This window comes from Pteropus medius, unplaced genomic scaffold, assembly GCF_902729225.1.
Source record: "Pteropus medius unplaced genomic scaffold, Ma_sr-lr_union100, whole genome shotgun sequence".
Lineage (NCBI taxonomy): Eukaryota > Metazoa > Chordata > Mammalia > Chiroptera > Pteropodidae > Pteropus > Pteropus medius.
In genome coordinates, this window is record NW_024349800.1 from 50539305 (window position 1) to 50560678 (window position 21374).

General features: G+C 45.3%; 1 protein-coding gene across 2 annotated transcripts in view; it reads left to right on the forward strand.

Annotated features, from left to right (window-relative positions):
• Positions 1 to 21374, forward strand: part of KIF3C (kinesin family member 3C) — a 31544-nt gene that overhangs the window by 3415 nt on the left and 6755 nt on the right. The window contains exons 2-6 of one of the 2 annotated variants that reach the window (XM_039887631.1): positions 13017 to 13118; positions 13794 to 13916; positions 15061 to 15179; positions 15659 to 15775; positions 16302 to 19828. In XM_039887631.1, coding sequence (XP_039743565.1) covers positions 13017 to 13118; positions 13794 to 13916; positions 15061 to 15179; positions 15659 to 15775; positions 16302 to 16521 — 681 coding nt within the window. In that variant the 3' untranslated portion in view covers positions 16522 to 19828. Of the gene's footprint in view, positions 1 to 13016; positions 13119 to 13793; positions 13917 to 15060; positions 15180 to 15658; positions 15776 to 16301; positions 19829 to 21374 lie in introns of those variants that run through there. The other variant, XM_039887630.1, reaches the window with a different exon arrangement.

The window sequence follows — 21374 nt, forward strand, 5'->3', positions numbered from 1 at the left end:
GCGTGGGCTGGCAGCAGGGAAGGCCAGTCTGGAGAGGGAGAGCTGTAGCCGCTGGAAGGATGACAGATGAGCTAGATGCCATTGTCTGTGTTACGAGAATGTGCTGCTGCACCAGGGGCCCTGGTCTTTGCATATTTAATATTTAATTCACTTCCCTGAGCCCAGCAAGGGTTATGCTAAGCCACTTCCTCAAACGAAGGATCAGGGGCTGGCACGTTTTAGGCCACCCTGGGAGAAGCAGGATGTGAAAGGCAGGACTCAGCTCTCCCTAGGAGGAAGGGAATCCAGCCAGCCTGGTGCTCGCCACTGGGAAATTTTACATGGTCTGTTATTGCTTTCACTGCCAAGAACACCCTCCCAGCCACCGGCATGCCCCTTGCTCCCCGTCCCGTTTCCCCTTAAGTCTGGGAGGTGAGGGAGGCTAAGAGAGTACAGAAGTGTACTTCAGCGCTGAAGAAATGGGTGGAGGGGATGAAGAAAAGACTCTAGTGGGGTTCTTTCCATTGAGAACAATGGGATCTCCCACTGTTGGTGACTGACTGGCTCCCTCAGTAAGACTCTTGGATCTAAGGCAATGTGGGGCACAGATAATAGAACAGTCAAGAGATCAGGGCAGCTCATGCCAGAATTCTTGCACCAAAGGCATAGCCCTTAGAACTCCATCTTAGAGCTGGCAGGGACTTTGGAAAACGGAGGCTGGGACTTGCCCGAGGCCACATAGGAAATTTAAGGAGATTCCAGACTCTATATTTGGCCTAGCGTCTTTCTATTACACCAGAGTCCTACTTGATAATCAGAGTGCTTCATTTTTACATGACACTTAGACATCTTGATCTCTTATAATCCTCCTAGCAACTCCAAGAGATGATGTATTATTTCCGTTTTACAGTTAATGAAAACCAAAGCTGTGGAGGTCGAGTGACTATTTTGGTGACCCTGGCTGATAAGTGTTGGAGCCAGGACTGGAACCCAGGTTTTTTGTGGCCCCAGACATGTGTTCTAAGTTATCATAGAGCCTTCCATGTTTGCTCACTGTGTGACTCAGGGCAAAGGCCTTTGCCTCTCTAGGCCTCAGGTTTCCATTCGCCTAATGAGAAGTCTGACATAGCTCTCCGGGGAGTGGGTGAAATGGTCATTGTGTGCCAGGCTTTCAGAATAAGCAAAGGGGGAGGAGTGCCTGAGAAATTCCAGGAGGGGAATGATTCCATATCCTGTGACTTCTCGTCCGGCCCAGCCCTGGACAGACAGCGGGAGCAAGCCCAGAATGGAGCCTAGACCGAGAACTCCAACCTCCCTAAGGCCCCTACAGCACCTCCTGGTTCACTGTTGGGTATTTCTAGATGGAGGAGACGGTTTGAGGGCTTTTGAGGGATCCTCAGGGTAAAGAGGGGAGGAACATGTTAGAGATAATCCCAGGCCTGCCTATTTCACAGGGTTATGCTGAAGACTGAATGAGACCATTAGTGTGAGGGCATTTGAAATATGCTGCAAACACCAAATAAATGGAGGACATTAGCAGCCACCAGGTGGCTTCTGTCTGCCAAGCAGGGGTCCAGTGATCTCCAGGACTGACATCTTTGCTATTAGTTTAACTCCTTCCTTCTCCTGCCAACTCAACTGTCTTGCCATAATCCTGCAGCCCTGGGGGCAGAGCCAGGCAAGAAAGATCAAGGAGAACAGAGGCAAGACCAGATCAGAAGTCAAGAGCTTGGGTCTCTCCTGGAAATAAGCTGAGCTTTTGCTCCCCATCTACAACACCCTCCAGTTCCTACTTTCTGAGTTATGGCATCAGCTCCCCTTCTCACCTCCCCCCATTCCCTTCTTCCAGTTCACACCAGCCTCTGGGGGCAGCTAAGCAGTAGCTGATGTGACCCAGTGCCCTCATTCACTCTCCGACGCATCTAACAGTCTGTCTCGCCTGCTTTCCCTGCTTGCCACCTCTAGGCTCCCCATTCCCTTTGTTCTCCCCTCACTGTGTACAACCATGGCTGTCTCCTTGGAGTCTCCTTTCGTCTCTCCTTTCATATTGGGCATCAGGAGATGTTAGGGTATTCAAATAAATGTGAGGATTTGTGATTGTGATCAGTGCCCTGTTTATCATCAAACATTAGCGATCCCTACTATGTGTATCTTTTGGGGGCCGGATAGCATACTAGGCCTGTGAGGGAGGAGAGCAGGTCAAGTCCCAGACTGACCCACACCGAGGTTGGCTCTGCATAGGGAAAACTCAAATGTTTGTGCACAATGCAACATTCTGTGATGAAAACTGGTGAATGCATGCTGATTGCTTGGGAGAAGGCTTACTTTACTCAAATTTAATTGTGCAAGAAAACGTTTTTAAATGACTGCTTTAATTTTAAACTTCATTTTTTGAGGGATTGGACTAGATGATTTCTAAAACTTTGATTCTAGATACTTAGAAGTAAAGGAGGGTATTTAGAAGAGGCAAGGGCTGCAGATGGCACAAAATGCAGGCTCCAGCTGAAGAGAGGGATAGAAGAGGTAGAAAACCACTGCTCACTGATCCCCAAGTAAGTCTGGAGGGAGAAGAGCAGGGGGGTCTTGACTAGAGCCCAGCTCTCTCTGCAGTGGGTGTAAAAAAGAGACCATGCCGCCCCAAAAGCCATAGGGATGAGGTTACCGCAGGGAGCACAAACTGCATTGACTTTTTACCATCCCCTTTGTGGGTCCCTCTTCTTCCTCCTACCTCTCAACATGAAAGATTAACCAAAAATGGATATGCAAGAGAGGGAGTTTTAAACCTGAGAAACAACAGTAATAGCAATAATAATTCCATTTACCTAACACTTGGTAGGTGCCAAGTACTATACTATGTATTATATACAAATTATTTCATATAATACCCAAGGCTCCTTCCAAGAAAGGTCTTGGTACTATTCCCATTTTATAAATGAGAAAATGAGACCCCTTAAGGTTCAGTAACTTGCCCAAGACCACATGGTTTGCATATGGGAAATCTAGTTGAGTCCAGGTTGGTTTGACACAAAATTTGACCCTCTTTTATGCTTAAAAACTAGAAATTATCAAGTTGGGAACTGGTCGTTGGGAAGGTGATGAAAAAATGACAGAAGCTGCTGTAGACATGTTGAATTTGAGGTGACAAAACCCAGTGGACAGCTGGTGATGATCAGTAGAATTTAGAAGCAAACACAAGACTAGAAATGAAAATTGGGGGCTCATCTTTAGAAGAAGGGGGCTCAAATGAGACCTATAGCCCTCTTGATACTTTCTCCCTCTATGTCTGTGACTCCCACATCGAGATTTCATTTCCTGGTCTCTCTGCTAACCTTATTTTGTAGAGTGCTGTATTCAGAGCACAGGCATGAGTGTCAGGCAGGCCTGGGTTTAGTTACTTACTAGTTCTGAGACCTCAGTTTCTTTATAAAACGGAATGATAATAGTTCCTATGTCATACTGTGGAGAGCATTAAATGAGATAATTGATGTTAAAGCATTTTGCACAGTTCCCGGCATATAAGAGTTCAGTAAATTATAACTGTATTACTGTTACCTCCAACTGCCTAATAGATGTTTTCACTTGGCCACCTACCTAATATGTCAAAACATATGTCAAAACACATCATGTTTTAGACGGGCATTCAAGGCCTACCAGAGTCTAGTTGCAATATTCAGTTTTCCTGCCCTAACAAGCCACTCCAACAGCAGAACATCACAGCCAGCTGGTCCACCTTTATCCTTTGATCTTAATATGTGCCTCACTGCCCTCAGGCTGGTTGTACTGTTTTTGTATCCTAGATTGTCCTGGGAATCAGGAAGTGGGAGTTATGGGAGCAAGTTAAGCTCAGTATAAAAGAACTTTTTACTTAGAATTGGGCCGTTTCAAGAGGTGTAATGGGCTCCAATGCCTAGAAGTGTTTAAGGAGAAACTGAATGTCAGAAGTGCTCTAAAGGGATCCATGTATCAGAAAAGCCATTGAACCAGATGATCATCAAAATCACCTCCTCTTAAAAGTTCTTAATTGTTAAGGTAGCACCTTCTAGAGCAAAATATAAAATGTTTCATCTTTTTTTCCCCAAAATGTTTCATCCTTTTGAAAACTGACATCAGAGGGTTTAAATTCAATGTATGAATTCAACCAATAATCAGAGATATGTTTCAGCTCTCTATTATGGCCACTTAGAGATAGACAATGTGAAGAAGAGAAGAAAGAAGAAAATGGAAAAGAAATAGAGGGGAACAGTAAAGAGAGGAAAGAGAAATAAAGTCATAGAATGAGGGAGAAAGAAAGTGGGTAAAGGTACACAGCGAGGTTTCTGGGGAGAAGAAGCTCCAATTGAGAGAGAACGTATTGTAGAGGAGTTAAATACTCTGTTTCATTCCACTGCCCTGATCTTGATGTTAGTCTCCAAATAGGGCTGTACTCAGTTTCCAGAGACTCCACAATAACATAGGGAGTGTCTACTTTCTCAAAGCTAGTCTGATTTCGCCAAGGACACCAGCCCCATGCCAAACACTCTGGTATTTATGGGCCTCGGTAATCAAGGGACTGTGTATATCTCCAAACCCATTCCAGCTGAGTCATCCATGATCCTTGAGAGAAGCCTTGAGATAACAAGTGACCAGTGCTCCAGGCTGGGTCTGGCATCTAGGTCAGAGTTCACGGTCTCTTGTCATCAATGGAAGCAGTGACTTATACTCCTTCTTATCCCTGGTGGGTGTGATCAGTTAACAGAATTGTTGTGACCTGGGGGAATTTTGTAAAGATTGGGCCAGCAGGAAGTATACACAACTAAAACATTTCCCTTAGAGTTCTGGCCATCAAATTAGAGTGGAGGCTCAGCAGGCCTTTTAGTACAGTGTTGGGTTTTCCTTGATGTGTGTTGTCTGAAGGGGCGTATTATTATATTGCTCCTCGTCATTTTCAACCCCCAGGGAGCACAAGATTGGATGAAGTAGCTGTGATAATGTTCTCATTGTGCTCTGAGGACTAGGAGGAAGGGCCTGGAATTCAACTAGAGAAGGGCACCCTTCTCCTGCCTGTGCCCCACCAGCCTGCTGCGCCTGGCCGGTCTGGGGCACTACTGAGAGCTGCTAAACCAGGTGGCCTGTCTGAGATCCTGTAGCCCTGCAGGCTGTGCAAGGCAGATCCCTATGCTCAGAGCTTACGGGGCACCTGCACTTGTGGTTTGGTGTATCTAGAATTTTTAATATTCTCTGACATTCCTGGGCCTTAACTCCTGGTCCGACTGAAGAGTTACTTTCTAGTAGCCTCCCTTTCCTCCCAGATATACTCAACACAGGAGTACCAGGCCTTGGGTTGAACTGTTTCTACAGCACTAGGTAATGGACCTGCAGGCTTTCTTCTTTCTTGAGGTGGGCCAACAGAGTAATAATAATAACAACAGTAGTAATAATAATGGTAGCTACCATTTCTTTAATGCATGTTCAATGTCAAGCACTCTGCTCTATTTGTTATATGCATTGTTTATTCAGTCCTTACAATAGCACCATAAAGTAGTACAGTTTTAATCTCCATGTGACAAATGAGGACACAGAGGTACATTAAGGAAGGAAAAACCCGCAGTCATATGCCCAGGAAGTATTAGGATCAGAATATAAGCATATGTCTGCCTGACTCCAAAGCCCATGACTTCACCTGTATACTGTAATACCAACTCAGAAAGGACAGGTTTATGCCAGATCCCTGGCTAATAGGCCCCAGTGGGAGCTCTTGTCTGCTGAGATGATTAACTCATCTCTGTCCTTCCGTGTGATGCAAACCCCCAGCTGCTGACCTCAGCCGAGCGCCATTCATTCCTATAATCAACAAATCTTTTTTGAGTACCCACAGCCAAGAACATAAATCAGCTATTATAGTTGACTTTGTTTTTAAATTATTTAAGCTTCTGGAAGGAATCATGAGAACTCCTTAATAGTAATTATCTCTAAGTATTTTATACCTTTTTTTACTTTTATCTTTTTTTTTTTGGGGGGGCAAGCATATATTACTTTGTTAATTAAACAAAAATTAATCTAAATTTTTTGAGGGAGAAAAATTATAACAGAAAAGTGTTAACACCTAATTGGAAGGTTGGTTTAAAAGTAATAAATAATTGAGGGAAATTCAGGGTCAATAATAATACTCAAAGGTACCCAGATATTGATAATCCTGTGACCTTGGACAAGTCATATCCCCGCCCAGGGACTGTAAAAAATGATCAATAGATGTTTCTTTGCTTTCCGCACCATTTGCTGATTCACCTTGGAAGCAGCGGGTCAGGAGCCCAGGATTTGAGATTGGCCTGAATGAGGGACAGTGAGGGCTGGAGAGGCGTGACCAAGCATCGCCTGGGAGCTGGAGGCTGCATGACCCAGTACGACCCGCCTAAGTCCTCTGGGCCTTGTAAAATGCTGAGTCTGCGCTTTGTCCATCCTTAGGTCTCTTCTAGTTCTGATGTTGTAACATTTTATTGTCTGGCTGGATTTGCATCCCTGGTGCTGAAGAGAAACCCTGTAGAATACCACAACTAAGCCAGGGAAATAGGAGAGAAAGACAAAGGTCAGGATCAGATCTGAGGTGCTCATGGTTTTCTTACTGGAGTAGATGGGCTGACATTGTCCTTGCCGCTTTTCTGCAAAGTGGACTGGAGCACTCTGGGCATCCATACCCTGCCTGTCCAGTATGAGGCTGGAGTAGAGTATAGCACAGCGCACCTCACTCCTCAGCCCATATGTCTCCTGCTCTCTAATTGTTCTCTCTTCTTGAAGAGAGAATTCTGAAATCTGAAAAACCAATCACTGGCGTCTTTTGAGCCATCCAAGGAGACTCAAGGCAGGAAATTCAGACTCAGTCTCCTCATTTGCGACACCCCCCCTCTCAAAGCAGAAAATCACTGAAAAGAGCACTGTTCATCCCTTCACCATTGTCTTTCATTTTTTTCTTCCCTTACTGCTGGCTCCTCAAGATCTACAACTAGCCACAAAAGGAGAAACAGGACTGTGATGGAGTGGCTCTATTTCCCAAGAGACGGTTGCACTAATTGTTTTCGTTTTGCTCTTTGTGTTGAGTGCTGGGTAAAGTTTAATCAAGTACTGAAACAGCAAGTAACCACTGATGTTCGATTGTACTTTGTCTTTTACCAAGTACTTTCACATTTATTCTTCAACTCACCATTCTCACCCCATATTACAGATGAAAAAACTGACATCTAGAGGCTGAGGCCCTAGATTTCGTAGCAAACAGGGTGGCAGAGTGTGTTCCAGGACTCAGGCTGTCTTGCCCAGCACTCTTTGTGTCATTCTACCATGGAACTTGTGAGGTGGCTCTTCTCATGAGCATTCCAGGTTTTAACTTCTCTTAGGGATGGTAATGATACTGACAGCCTCCTCCAAGCACACGGTTAGGAGCTCTAGCCTGCTCATCTCAGAGGCCCCATAAGAGCCTCACGCAGGCAGAAGCATCCTCAGCAGAGCCCTGCCTGTTTCAACTGGAGAAGAAAGAAATGGTGCTCTGAGCTTTCCTGATGGTTCCTGAGTTGGTAAAGGTACAAATACCAAAAGTTGCTTCTTTTCAAGGTGCCTACCTGCCTGAACCTGGGAGACTAGTGTAGAAGAGGGAAAACTTAGAATTAAGAAGCTGGTGTTCAAGTATCACTTTGGCCATTTACTGGCACCGTAACTTTGAGCAAGTCACTTCACCTGTCTGAGCCTTAATTTTCTTTTATGTCCTTGTTATCTCATAAGGTTCTTGTGATAATTAAATAGGATGATTAAGGTAAAAAGAACCTAGACTAGCTGCAGGCACATGACACGTTGCATCAGAGATGCTTGTCTCCTGCACAATGCCATAGATTAGCTGGCAGTGACAGAGCAGAGCCTGTTTGACTTCTCTGTCCTTGTAAAATTATACCTGATAGTATCTTCTCAGGGGAGTGGCTGGCTGGGCCTGGCTGTCTCCATTCTGGCTTTCCAGATCAGCACTTAATGAGTCCTGGGGCCTCCTTTCTTTGCTTTCTGGTTTTATATTCCAGTTGCTCCTGGAGTAGGAAAAGGTGAGCCTCTGAATATCCCAAGCTGTGCTGCAAACGGACATGATCCCTAGGGTGATCTTGGCTGTTAATTGTCATAACAGCTGACCTGCCTCTAATACCTGGAATCAAGACCATGACCAAATTAGGAAATTATCTGGAAAGTACATAGTCATCATAGGAGCAGATATACATAAAGATTCTAGGCTTAGAGTACTCTATCTCTGGGCCTCAGTTTCTTCATCTTTAAAGCCAAGGGGGTTGGGGCTAATGATTCTCTGAGGTCACCTTAGTTCCCTGTGATTTGCATCCTTCTCTCCAGAGTCAGATCATGGTATTCTGGAGTTCACAGCCCTGTCTATTCCACCCCCACAGCATCTTCTGGCCTTTTAGTTGCACTGGATCAGTAGAACCAAACCCAGTCCTGCCTATGGGCTCCACCCACCTGTATTCCTTTGCTCTGAGAGATCACAAAGACAGCATTAACTTGCTCAATTCAGAGCTCCAGGGAACCTCTGGGGACTAGGAGCCCCATATTCCCAGCCTCTCTGCTTAGTACCCCCCAGCTTGAATTAGGCATAGGCATTTGAGGCATTTCTGTCCCTCCTCTCCCTCCACGGGTGATAGTTAAGGACAAAGATCTCTAAAGAAAAAGAGGAGATGGACATTAGTATCCTAGAGAAATGGGGAAAATTAAAAGCAAAAGCAAAAAACAAAAACTTGTTTCTGAGAAATAATGGAAGCTCACGCATGACATATTTCAGAGTATGAGGGTAAAGCGGACAACCTGAGTTGAGGTCTGGGAGCAGAAGGGGCTGAGACCTTGCACTTGGATTGAGGCCCACTCACAGATTTCGTGCCAGGACCAACCCCTTCTTCTAGCACAATACAAGTTCTGTCAGGCAGGCTTGGCTGATAGTGTGGGTTGGCCAAGTGTGCAAGACTTGGCAAATCCAGTTGTCATTCAGACCACATCTGCGCTTGATTCCGGTGGGGCAGGCAGAGAAGCACAGGGGCAATGGGCAAGCGGAATGCAGATGATAATGGGCAGTTAGAAAGGCATAATCCAGGAATTCTTTTCGTGGAGCCCAGGGCTCAGCCAGAAGAAGAGATCCTGAAGGAAAGTTCTAGGTCCAGGGAAGAGGCCCAACATGAATGCAGATTAGCAAGAACCAACACAGAACCCAGTCCCGGGGATCACGTCATGGGGATGGGGGTGGGAAGAGGGTTGGGATTTGGAGGCCTGGTGGTCTTGGCTGATGCATCAAATTCCAGGCCTGCCTGGCAGCTCAATTTCTGCCTGACAATGTCCAAATGAGTTACCCAGTTTTTGAATCCATTTGGATGTTGTCAGACAGAATTTTGAATGAGGAGAACATGGGGACCAGGTGCAGGTAGCTGGTGAAGGTGGAGGGTAAATAAACAAAGAATTATTTTGAATTAGAGGTCTACCTCATTAACCAATCACCAACAAAAGCTTAAAAGGGTATATTGTGAAAGCGGAGATTAGACCTCCACAAGACCACCTTAAAGGTAGAGAGAATATAAAATAAATGGGGAGGCTCAATTTGATATCTATTATTATAGCAGATTTTAAAAAATAATGGTAATACTTCATGCATATGACATTCTAATAAAAGTGGTTTATTATTTATTTTCAGCAGTAGTTTAAGTGGTATAAACCATTAGAAAGGTAACTCGACTATATGTTCTAAGATGCACAAAATGTTTATAACCCTTTATCCAATCCTCAAATTTCCTTCAAAGAAAATCATCTAAAATAATAAATTATATGCACAATGGTGTTTATTACAAAATTGTAAACAATCAATAATAGTTTTATAATGGGGATTAATTAAATATATTATTATTTATCCACTCTAAATATTATGCAATTATTAAACTTATAACCATAAATATTATGGAAGTAATGGACAATGCTTGAGATATTTGATAAAGTGGAAATAGCAGGACTTAAGCTTAGATTTATACCATATCTATAAATATGAAGAAATTGTGCGTGCATATGGAAAACTCTGGAAAATAAAAGAAGCTGATTAGCTATGATGAGGGAAATGTGAAGTCTTTTCTCATTTTGTTTTATTTCTGTGATTATTTTGATGTTAGTGTAATTTTTTTTCCTGAAAGGAGAGGAAGATAATAAATGCTTAAAAATGTGTCCCCAGAGTCCCTTAATAAATGATTAAGAATTTAATAAATTCTCCTGAGGTATCAAATTCCATAAATTTATTACTTTCCGTAAACAGTAGGACTTCCCTTTATTTGTCCCAAAAATTCAAGGTATAAGCTTTTTTATTCTGTGTACCAGGATTGATTGGAAAAGTCTAGATTTTTGCTTTTCACACCTGTTTTGATTGTATAGTTTTGGGCCTGTCCTCTTAACCTTCTTTTGTCTTTGCAGACTAAAAAGTCCTATTTTTTGAAGTTTCTTAGAATAGCCCTCCTTTTGATGGTTTTAGCCACCTTCCTTTGGATATTCTCTCTCCTTTGTGTCCCCCGAGATGCAGGGAGGGAACTGTGCATAGTACTCCAGATTCAGCTGCATCATGGTTTTATATAAGGATACAATGACTTTTATTTTGTTTCCAAAAAGCCTCCGTGAAGGTGCCTGGCCAGATGCTATTGGCTTTTTTAGCTGTGGCAGCATATTAAGCCAGTGTCTTCTGGGAACAATAGAAATTGACTTTCCCCTCCTTTTTTTTTTTGGCTTATAACTGATGGCTCACAGCTATCATTTAATGAGTAGAGCTAGAAGTACTTTTTCCCAACATGTAAAACTGTAATTGAAGCTCATCTACCATTTTTTGTCGGCTTACATGGCCTAGAAATTCTTTCTTGTGCTTTACTACCTGGAAGGATATGGGAGCATCTGTGAAGCTAGGTATGTCACCAGTGCACACTTTCTAACAGAGACTAGTCCCAGCATTTAACATATGAACATTTTTCCATCTGAGGGGATGCCTGTTTATTTGTTTCCTTTTCCTAATCTGTTATGAGAAGGTACGTTCATTTTTTCATCGCTTTACCACCCCCCTCCCCATGTAACTTTGAATAACCTCTGATGTGGAGCCCTGCCAGCAGCATTTTGACCTCTAAAACCCTGGCCACCAGCTTCCCCAAGTAATGTAATAACCTTGGAGATTAGTCAGACATGATTTCCTCTTGCTGGAAACATGTTGCTTTTCTTTTAGCAGGTTCTGCTTCCTAAAGCACTCAACAAAATGTCTATAGTAGAGCAGACTTTGGGGTGTATCCTGCAAGGAGTGGAGGCCCATTAAATAGTTTGCAGGACTTGCGTTTTCGGTGTCTCCCCCTGGGCGTAATGCGGAGATGGATGGAAGGGGAAGCTCATGGCAGCGATCCAGATGAGGATCGTAGTGAAGTCAGCAGGTCTCATGAGGATGAAAAGGAGGGAATGATGTGAGCCATACCAAGAAGACAGACTTGATGGTATTTAACAACTGGCCAGATATAGGGAGTGTGTGAAATGCCAGGCTGCAGTGAGGGGGCTGAGGAGAGGGGGTTTAGGGTGAAGTAGGTGAGGTGCCTAGGCCATAAAATTTAAGGAGTTGCTCACTCAAAGGGTGGTGCAAGTGCCAACCCTGAGTGAGAAGGAAGAGTCTAGGATGAGAGTCTAAGAGCCACTGGAGGACACCTTTCTCCACAGCAGCTCTCCTTGGCCTCTGAAGCTGCATGGCGCTTCTCTGAATGGCCCAGCTTTGCCCAATGTCCTCTAGTACCTTCATGTGGTCCAACCTCTGACCTCCCAAAAGCAACCCTTAACCCCTGTCCTGCTCTGACCCCTTTGTGAGGTTCTCACAGGTGGCACAGGGGTCCCTGTCTCTGACAGCACCCCCTGCTTTGAGAGCCCACAAAGCAGGTCAGCTAGTTCCACTGGGAAAAATTCCAGTGGGGAGGCAGCCAGATTCTTCTGGTGGCTCAAGGTGATTTCAACCTTCCAGGAGGCCTGGGATGAAACCAGAGGACAGCTAGAGCACCCTGGGCAGCACCCTCTGATTAGCAGTAGTGAAAATGCATTTTATGTAGTCACAACATACACAGCTTATATAAATCTGTTATCATTTAAGCTTCAGATGCAACAGGTACCTACGGAATGTCCGTGCCAAGCACTGGGCTAGGGGCTCACGAGTGAGACTAGAGGTGGTGGATTCAAATGTCACCTCTTTGTTGACTAGCTGCATGACCTTAGGTTAGTTACTCTGTTTCTTCACTTGTTAATAGGGGACAGTAGCAGTACCTCAGTCTTAGGGTGGAGATGGAGACAGTATCCGTTAAGGGCTTAGTTCAGCCCCTAGCGTATATAGTACTCAGCAAATGTTTTCTATCCATCCTAGATCATGGGCGGTTCCCATATTATAGATGTGAGAACTTAACGGGGTAACTTGGCCAAGGCTTTGTAGTTAGTAGGTAGAACCTGGGTCTTTTTCTAGCCACCTCCAAAGCTCATGTGCTTCTGGGGCCCCATATGCCCCTTTGTCTTCTCCCTTTGGCTTTCCTTCTGTGTTCCACATCAGACTAAAGTTAGACCCTTTTCTATTGCCTTGTTGAGGCCCTCTTCCTGAGTCTGGAGCCAGTGAGCTAAAGGCTGGACTACACAGTGGCTCTGTCTTCCGTCTCTCCCTCCTGAACCCCAACTGGGCGCTGATCGCCTGCACCCCTATCCCAGGCATGGTGAACCACCTTCCGTCTGGATTCAAAGCAAACAGATCAGGGGTCCTATATTCCCCAGGGTATTCCCTCTCTTATTTTCACCCAATGGTCCTGCTGACAATGGGAGCCTTGTACTGAGGCCCAAGAGGCTAAAGGACAAAACTTCATTCTTGTTGAGAGCCACAAAGATCCATCTGGGACACATCTTGTGTCCCTTCCTGGAAGGACCACAGAGACCAGAGAAGGAAAGCCTCTCCACTTGGGGATTCTGTGGCCCTTTGAAAAGCCTGTCTCTAAACTCCTCTGTGTCCCCAGGCCATGGAGAGCAAGCTGCTCATTGGGGGCAGGAACATCATGGATCACACCAACGAGCAGCAAAAGATGTTGGAGCTGAAGAGGCAGGAGATTGCTGAGCAGGTAGGGCTGGGGCTTCAGGTCCCTGGGGGCGCGTGGCCTTGAGGTCTTATCTGGGGGGCTCTGGGCAGTAAGCCATGGTGGCCTCAGGATCCCTGGAACAGTGCTGAGACCCTAAGATATGCCTCCCTGGGTCCCATGAGTCCACCAGCACAGGGCCTGCTAGCTGGTAGGTGAGAGAGAGTGATGGCTCTCCATGGTCAGCCTCCACAGGGCTTCTAGCACTAATTCTGGGGCCTTTTACAAGGGTGAATGTTCTTTGCCAACTGAATGACTGTTCTAAATCATCAAGAACCACAATTTATTGGTCTTACCAGTCGACTTTAATACTAGATGGGGAGAGGGCAAAGCAGCTGGAAATCCATAGACAGACGTCTGTCTCTGTGGTTGACACCTCTGGAATGCAGCGGTGTTTAGGGCTGGGCTCTCCATCCTAATGGGCGGTGCCTGGCAAAGGCATAGCCATAGGAGCTAAGAAGAAGGTTCAGAGAGGCTCCACTGAGGATGGGGTGGGAGCAGTGGACATAGGCCACGGGACGCTCCCTTCTTCCCCACTGGCATCTGCGGCCACAGTGAAGCCAGGCCCCATGGTAGGCAGAGTGAGCCTGTCCCCAAGCTCCCTTGGCCCTCCCCAGTACGTGTTGCTTCTCTGAGCCCCTGTGCCCTGCCATGGCCTAGAAACGCCGTGAGCGGGAAATGCAGCAGGAGATGATGCTCCGAGATGAGGAGACCATGGAGCTCCGGGGCACCTACACGTCCCTGCAGCAAGAGGTGGAAGTCAAAACCAAGAAACTCAAGAAGGTGAGGTGCCACAGCGGAACGGGGTCAAGGTGTGTGATGGCCTGGCAGCCTCTGCCCAAAGACGGCCACCTGCCCAAGGGGTGTGTGCTTTAGGGCCTCTTCCTACTTTGTTTTAACTGCTGAACCCCAATTACACTGCCTGGGCTACTGGAGTGGGGTGAGGAGCGGCGAAAGCCAGGGTCTGGTGTTGGGGGCTGGACTCAGCCAATAAACTGGAATGCCATCACTTCCAGTCTCGGGGTTGCTGTCCTCATGTTCCTGGGTAACTTCCCCCTTTACGGTATCACCGAGGAGTCATAGTTTGGGTAGCTGGGCCTAGAGTGGGGGGAGGGGCGAAGGGAGGGAGCCTGAGAAGACTTGAGCCTGGGGGAGCTCTGGAGAGGAAACACAGGGCCCTCGAGGACACCTGAAGGGATGAGAATATCTAGCCACTAGGACCCTGCAAAGTCCATGGACAAGGAAAGATGTGTGCATAAGATGAGGGTCAAGAGCAGGAAGCAGCAAGTTCCCGTCTGGATTCTGGGAAGCTCCTGGAGAGCTCTTAGCATTGCTGATGTGGCTGCCCCGGAACAGGCCAGGCAGAGGCTCAGCCACAAAGGCAGTTTCCAGGGACACACCTCTCAGTGGGTTAGGATGGGAGAGCCGAGTCGGTGCTGCCCTCCACCCTCCCACTTTTGAGAGCCCCTGGAGAGGCAGGAGTAGGATGGATCACGTTCCGAACTGGCTTAGGCCCCTTCTTCTCCTCAAGCCCTGGACCAGAAGTCCTATACTTACGTTCTGATTCTGGTTCTGTCAATTATTTGTGTGGCCTTGAGCAAATCTGTGTCTGAGTTTCCTCATCTGTGAAAAAAATATGTTAGACCAAAAGGTCCCCTGGAACCCTTCCAGTATGAACAGTCCACGATGCCGACAGCAGCTGAGAGAGAGCAGGTAGCAGGTTACAGTGTTGGAGGGATGGGGTAGCCCTTTGAATATCCTGTCCCGATTCATGGTGGGGCAGTAGACACGAGATTCAGACCAGGCCCTGGCCTCATCCTGTGCTGAGCTGGTGGACCCTGAGCCTGCAGCTGTCGGGGCCCAAGCTGGGTGGCTGGGGCCTCCTGGCCTAACGGTGCAACCTCTGAGCTGCACCTGTCCCTCCCAGCTCTACGCCAAGCTGCAGGCGGTGAAGGCGGAGATCCAGGACCAGCATGATGAGTACATCCGTGTGCGGCAAGACCTGGAGGAGGCACAGAATGAGCAGACCCGGGAACTTAAGCTCAAGTAGGCCCCTCTTCCCATTCCTCGTCCTCACAGCCATCCCTCAGTCCCCAGGCCTCTCCTTGACAGGCTCTTCTCCTTCTCGAAGGCCTCGTTCCAACTGTGTACTCATCCATGAGTCCAGGTGTCTTGGGAACAGAACGGGCCTGAGGGACGACGGAGAGGCCTAGGTTCTGGAGTTTCTTCCACCTCCTGTCTCCATCTCCTTCCCTCTTCGGCCTGCTTTGGATGAACCCGCCAATGAACATGCTGAGTGCAGGCCGAAAGGAATCCCTACGGCCCTGTGCCTAGGCTCTTTGCATAAGAAAGTGATTTTAAGGTCTATTATTTCTATAGGGATCCCTGCCCCCCAACTTTTTGGTTTCTCCAACTCCTCTGTTCCCTCTGCCTCTTTGCTTCTTGCTTCTGATCCTTCAACCTTCACATACCGGTGTGGTTTCTCACTCCCCAATCCCCCATCTCTATATCGTTCCTGCTCCCAGGTACCTGATTATTGAGAACTTCATCCCCCCTGAGGAGAAGAACAAGATCATGAACCGGCTTTTCCTGGACTGTGAGGAGGAGCAGTGGAAGTTCCAGCCGCTCGTGCCAGCTGGAGTGTGAGTCTCTCATCCAGTCTGGGCCTAGGGACTTGCAAGCCCACCCAGGTTGGGGATGGCCAGGCCCTGCAGGGAGCCAGAGGTTTTTATGGATTGGGGAGGGGTGGGGCAGATACAGAGGGAGAGTGGATTTCTCAGGACCTAATGTAGGGGTCTCCATGAAGGAAGAGTGTTGTGACAAAAACAAAGTGTCTCCTTGGTTTTGAGTGTAGAAAATACCCTGTGTGGGGCCTACGGAGGGGAGGGAGAGGATTTCAGCCTCCTGGCAGTCCCAGCAAGTGCTAACATTTGGCTGGTCCGGTGAATACTTGGTGCCAAGAACATCAATAGTTTGCCTTCCTGTGTACAGGGCTCTGTGCGAGACTGCACACAGAAGGTAAGTCAGACACGATCAGAGCTCGCAGTCCAATGAGAAATACAGAGAAGTAACCAGATTAGAAAATGACAGAGGTGTGATCCAGTCTTTATAAGCTCACTCAGCTCCCTGAGTCAGCATTTCCACCTGTTTCCACATCCTAACCCTTAGGTACGGTTTGCGACCGTTGGCTGGGTATGCACCTCCCTCTGCTGGTGGCTATGAAGAACAAGACCTGATATTCAAACCCAACAGAGTGACTGCCTGCCTGCCTCAGCTGGACCACTGTCCCTTAATGGAAAGTCTGTATACAGTGGTGTGTAGGAAACCAGATACCAATGCACATACCTGGAGATTCTTTGCTCTCTTTATCCTAAGAATATCAATGTAGGGTAGAGCAGGAGTCTCTTCAAAGCTGGGGCAGGAGGCTAGCTGTATAGGTCTACAGATTCTCACTGGAGCATCAGATGCCTGATTCATCTGACTACATTCTGAAAAGCTGATCCTACCCAAGATGACACTATGCAAGTTTGTAAGTGGCAGGTTCATGAGTAGACTTTTCAGTGGTGTCACTTTGGACTTAAAATCTACCTTTCCAATCTAGGTAGAGACCCACAGTAGTACAGCATCTCTACCCTGGCCGCAGCTAGAATTACCTGTAAGTTGAGTTCCAAAGAGTCTGTTTTAAAGGATTTTGGTTGGATCCCAGGACATAATTTTTTTCCCCAAAGCTTCCAGGTAAGGCTTCCAGCAAGGAAGCCAGACTTGGAAACCACTACTCTAGCGCCCTCTGCTGGAAGAAGATGCTGGTGAGGTTTCTGCTCTGTAGGGTTATTTTGTGCTTAGAAAAAGTTCCTCAGTTGAAAAAGTTTGCGGGTGGAGGAATTCCTTTACATTGGATAGAGATGTGATGAGAGAGTATCTGAGATAGCATGTGTTCTTTAACCTTGTATTTTGAAAAATGAGAATTTCAAGAATAACCATGTGCTCGCTTCTGTAGTACATATACTAAAAAAAAGGAATAATACAAATAATTCCCACATACCCTTCACCAAATTACACCAATTAATATTTTTGCCACCTCTTGCTTTCTTAATTCCCCACCCCCACCCCCAACCATTTGAGATTAAGTCAGGAGACATCCTGACCCTTTATCTGTATTTCCTAAGGAGGACATTCTCTTACATAACCACAGTACGATGATCAAATGCAGGAAATTTTATATTGACATAGTGTTATTATATAGGCAATGTTTAATTTTAGCCAATTATCCCAGTAACATCCTTTATGGTAGTTCCAGCCCCCCTACCACCACCACCACCTGAGATGATATATTGCATTTGTCATGCCTCTTTAGTCTCCTTTAATCTGGAACTGAGAAGGGATCTTGAATTGATTTCTGTAGTTTCACGCATCAGGGGAGTTTATTCATTTCTCAAAACATTGTCCCTGCAATTTTGGTTCGAGCGCCTCAAGCACACAGTCCAGACTTGAAAGCGTAGTGGGTGCTTTGCCTGAAGCTGAGCTCTCTGCTTAATGATTATGCATTTCCATTCTTTATTTCTGGTTTTCTTTTTTTTTTTTAAGTTTACTTTCTTTCTTTTAAATAACTCAAATAACTTTTAAACTAAATGACCTTTTAAGTAACTTCTCTTTTTTGCAAAAATAAAATGGTTTGCATACACTGAAACACCATTGACAGATTTTTTGAAATTAAAATAGCTATCTTAAAATAGCACATTTTAAATAATTTTTAGAATAGGTACCAGTAATAACTTAAAAAAAAAAAAAAAGAAAGAAACCCTCCAACATTTAGATAGGTATCTTCGTTGACTTTTTAACCATTGCCTTTTCCAGCCCATTGTCTCTTTTATCTCTCCCTTCTATTTTAAGTGTGAATTTATGCTCTTTGTGCGCCCGTTGGAAAACCAGAAAACTTTGATCATTCCTCAAAAGCTTCTTGCTTTAGCTTACTCTGTAGTGTTTTCTGTAACTCCCTGGGAAGGATCAGTCCTGACATATGTACCCCTTTGACTTCAGTCTGCACAGGGTTGCTCCCCACTCTGCATTTGCAGGTCTATGTTAGCAGCTCTCCTAGCTGGATCCTGATAGGACTGCATTTCCTAAACATTTTATGTTAAAAATATAAAGTTATAAATATATTTACAAGTTTTTTCAAAATTATTGTTAAGTATATTCATGACTTAACCATGCTATTTTACATACAGAGTATATATTTTATATAGAAAATATCAAATTATGTCTGGGTAAGAGTGAAAGGTATTAAGGCAATTTATGACATATCAGTGTTCTCTACTGTACTTAAATACAAATGTTATAAACAGCAGGTTATAGATTCCTCGAAGAAAAAACTCCAATAAATAAGTTACTTAAAAGAGACTTATTAATAAGTACCAGGTAATCAACTACGTGTGATTCTGAATTACTGCTATAATTTTTTTCTTTTTTTAATGTCACTGTTCATTTTGCTATGTCTGATAACTGCAATAAATAATATTTATCTCAGAACTCTTAAAAATCACACAAAAAAATACAAAAGGAAAGTAAAAATAGATCTAGGAAGTTTTTATGTGAAATAAATGTTTTAAATTCCTCCCTCTCCATTTTTTTAAAGTAGCAGTTGATGGTTAAAAATTAAAAACAATTCTCGTAATTGGAATCCCCATTGTGATTCTGACTCAACATCAAGAGCTGGAGGATAGCATCGTGGTTCAAGAGCCACTGGCCTTGATCTCTGAAATCATCTGCGAAGCTCCCCCATTTCAGGGAGCCATGGCGCCCGAGACTGCGGCTCAGGCCGCCTCCCTGGGAGAGAAGGTGCTTCCCTCCGCGTTGGGTCCCACCATTTGCAATGTGACTTAATCAGGGCTGAAAAACTCTTTTTTTCCTAAAGCATATTTAACTCATCAGGACATTGTCCCTTTTGCTCAATTCAACTGTGGAATACTGTGTTTTACTTTGGCCTGTGGTATTCTGGGGATGAAAACACTGAAGGCTGTTCAAAAGCCTTCTTGGAAAAAGCAATTACCTAAAATCATGCTGTCCCTTTAGAAAACCTTTGTCGAACAAACGTTATTTCTCCTCCTACTCTAGCAACAAGCGTCTACTCCACACACTCTTCTCTCTCTAAAACAAGGGGTTATTGTCAGGCAACTCTTGAACTGCACCCATATCAGCTTATTTTGGAAGTCAATTCCTTTTACTTTTTTCTCCACTATCTCTACATGGCCACTAGTTGATACACAGTAACTTCAGGTGAGGTGACTTTGACCATCACAGTTTTGTCTTAATATTACTTTGAAAAAGCATTTTGCAACCAGCTCTAGCCATCACTATTTTACAAGTATGACCTTTTATCTTTTATTGTGTTTATATTCAATTATCTTCTAAGAATCAAATATTTGGCAATGTCTGTAGCCCATGGTTTACAGTTCACGAAATTCTATTTGTCACTTTAGCCCTTTGGCCTTTGCAATCCCAGCCACCTTAGATTCTTTTCAAAGGCATCTTGGTGCAGTAGAAAGAGACCGGACTTTGTATATATAACATTCTGAATTCTAGTCCCTGCTCTGCCACTTACCTGTGGCCTTCAGAAGGTTTTTGTTTTAACCTCTCTGAACCCAAGTTTCTTCACCTGTAAAGTCGGGATAATAAATGTACCCTGCAGAATTGTCAAAGTTGTAGTGAAATAATTAATGTATGTGAGTCTCCAGGCCAGTAGCTGGCACAGAGAAGATGATCGATAAATGGTTGCAGTCATCCCAATAAGCCAACATTACAGTTAAGGGGAAGCCAGAGAAACCAGTCTGCCTTTATCCCTTAGAGGTGCTGTAGAAGGGCAGTTGGTTTGTTGTTTGTGTTTTACTTTTTAATATTTAGGCTACTTCCAAGTTTAAAGAGAAAGCACTCCTCACTCTAAATAGAATCAGGATAGAAAGTTAAACTAGTTTTGTTACAGAGGCAAAGTTTACCCCGGGAAGAATGTTCTCAGCTCTGGGTTGCATCCATAGATTTATTCACAAGCCTGTGAGAAGTGAAGAGAATCTGAAGCAAGGAGACATGTCAGCCTTCCCAGGCAGGGTGTGGGGCAGTGTGAAGGGAAATGAGAAGAATGAGAATTCACACATGCAGGGCAGTGCTGCGAGGTAGACAGCTGCCCTGCAAGGGGCAGAGGGACCAGATCATGGGGAAAAGTCAGATTTGCTGTGGCAGATGCCTGTGAAGGACCTGGGAGGAGAACACACCCTATGATATTGGATGCCTGTTTTCAGAACAAGAAAGGAAATGGGGTGATAAGACAGAGCTGCTGATGAGAATGGGGTCAACCCTTGAGATGGAATGAAGAGGTGACTTTTTAATAATTGGAGAGGAAAAGATTGTGAGAGCTGCCATATGAAGGGTGGGTCCTTAGGATCTACTGCACACAGGCTGACTATTGCCACAGGTCTCTGTCGGGAGGGGTGGGCACAGCTGAGCCAGGTTTACACCCTAGGATGTCTGCCACAACTGGCTTAGTGCACAGAGGTCAGTCATAGAAAGTAGGCCTGGGACAGAAGAGGGAGTAGATGGTGAGTTTGGTGTCCCAGTTACAGACTCCCCTCCCCCAGCTCCTTCTTCCCACATGCCACCCAGAATAGCCCTGGCATCGTTATTGGGTCGGGCTGCCAGTTTACGCTGATCTACTGCTCTGCTCGCCCAGCCCTGTCCCTCTGTCCTGTCCCCAGAGCCTGCAGCCTTCAAGGTGCACTTCAGCCCCAGACCCTTCCACATGTACTCCTGAGAGAGAGTACAGCAACATAAAAAATGTATTTGAAAAGGTTCAATTTCAAGTCTCTTTCTAATTGTATGAGCTTCAACACAAGAGACATCGCGGTGTCTGCCCTGTCTACACCTTGGGAGGCTGTTGTAAAGTTCAGGTGTGATACGTCGGCACACCTTATAAATGATAAGTTATTATTTTACTGATTTTACTCAGAGCTGTCACTGATGCTGCCCTCTGCATGTGACAGCCTCCCAGGCTCTACCGCAGCAGAGCCATCTCTTGGGCTTCTACAGCCTTATCTTTTTGTGTTTCCTTCTGTTAAGAGGAGTCAGCAGGGACCCCAAGTGGGGTCCAGCATGCTTTTTAACCCTTGATAAAATGAACCACAAGAATGTTTTTATTACCCTTGGCTGCAGGAGGAAAGCATTGTTCTGTCAGCTCCTGCACGGCTCGTTCTCCTA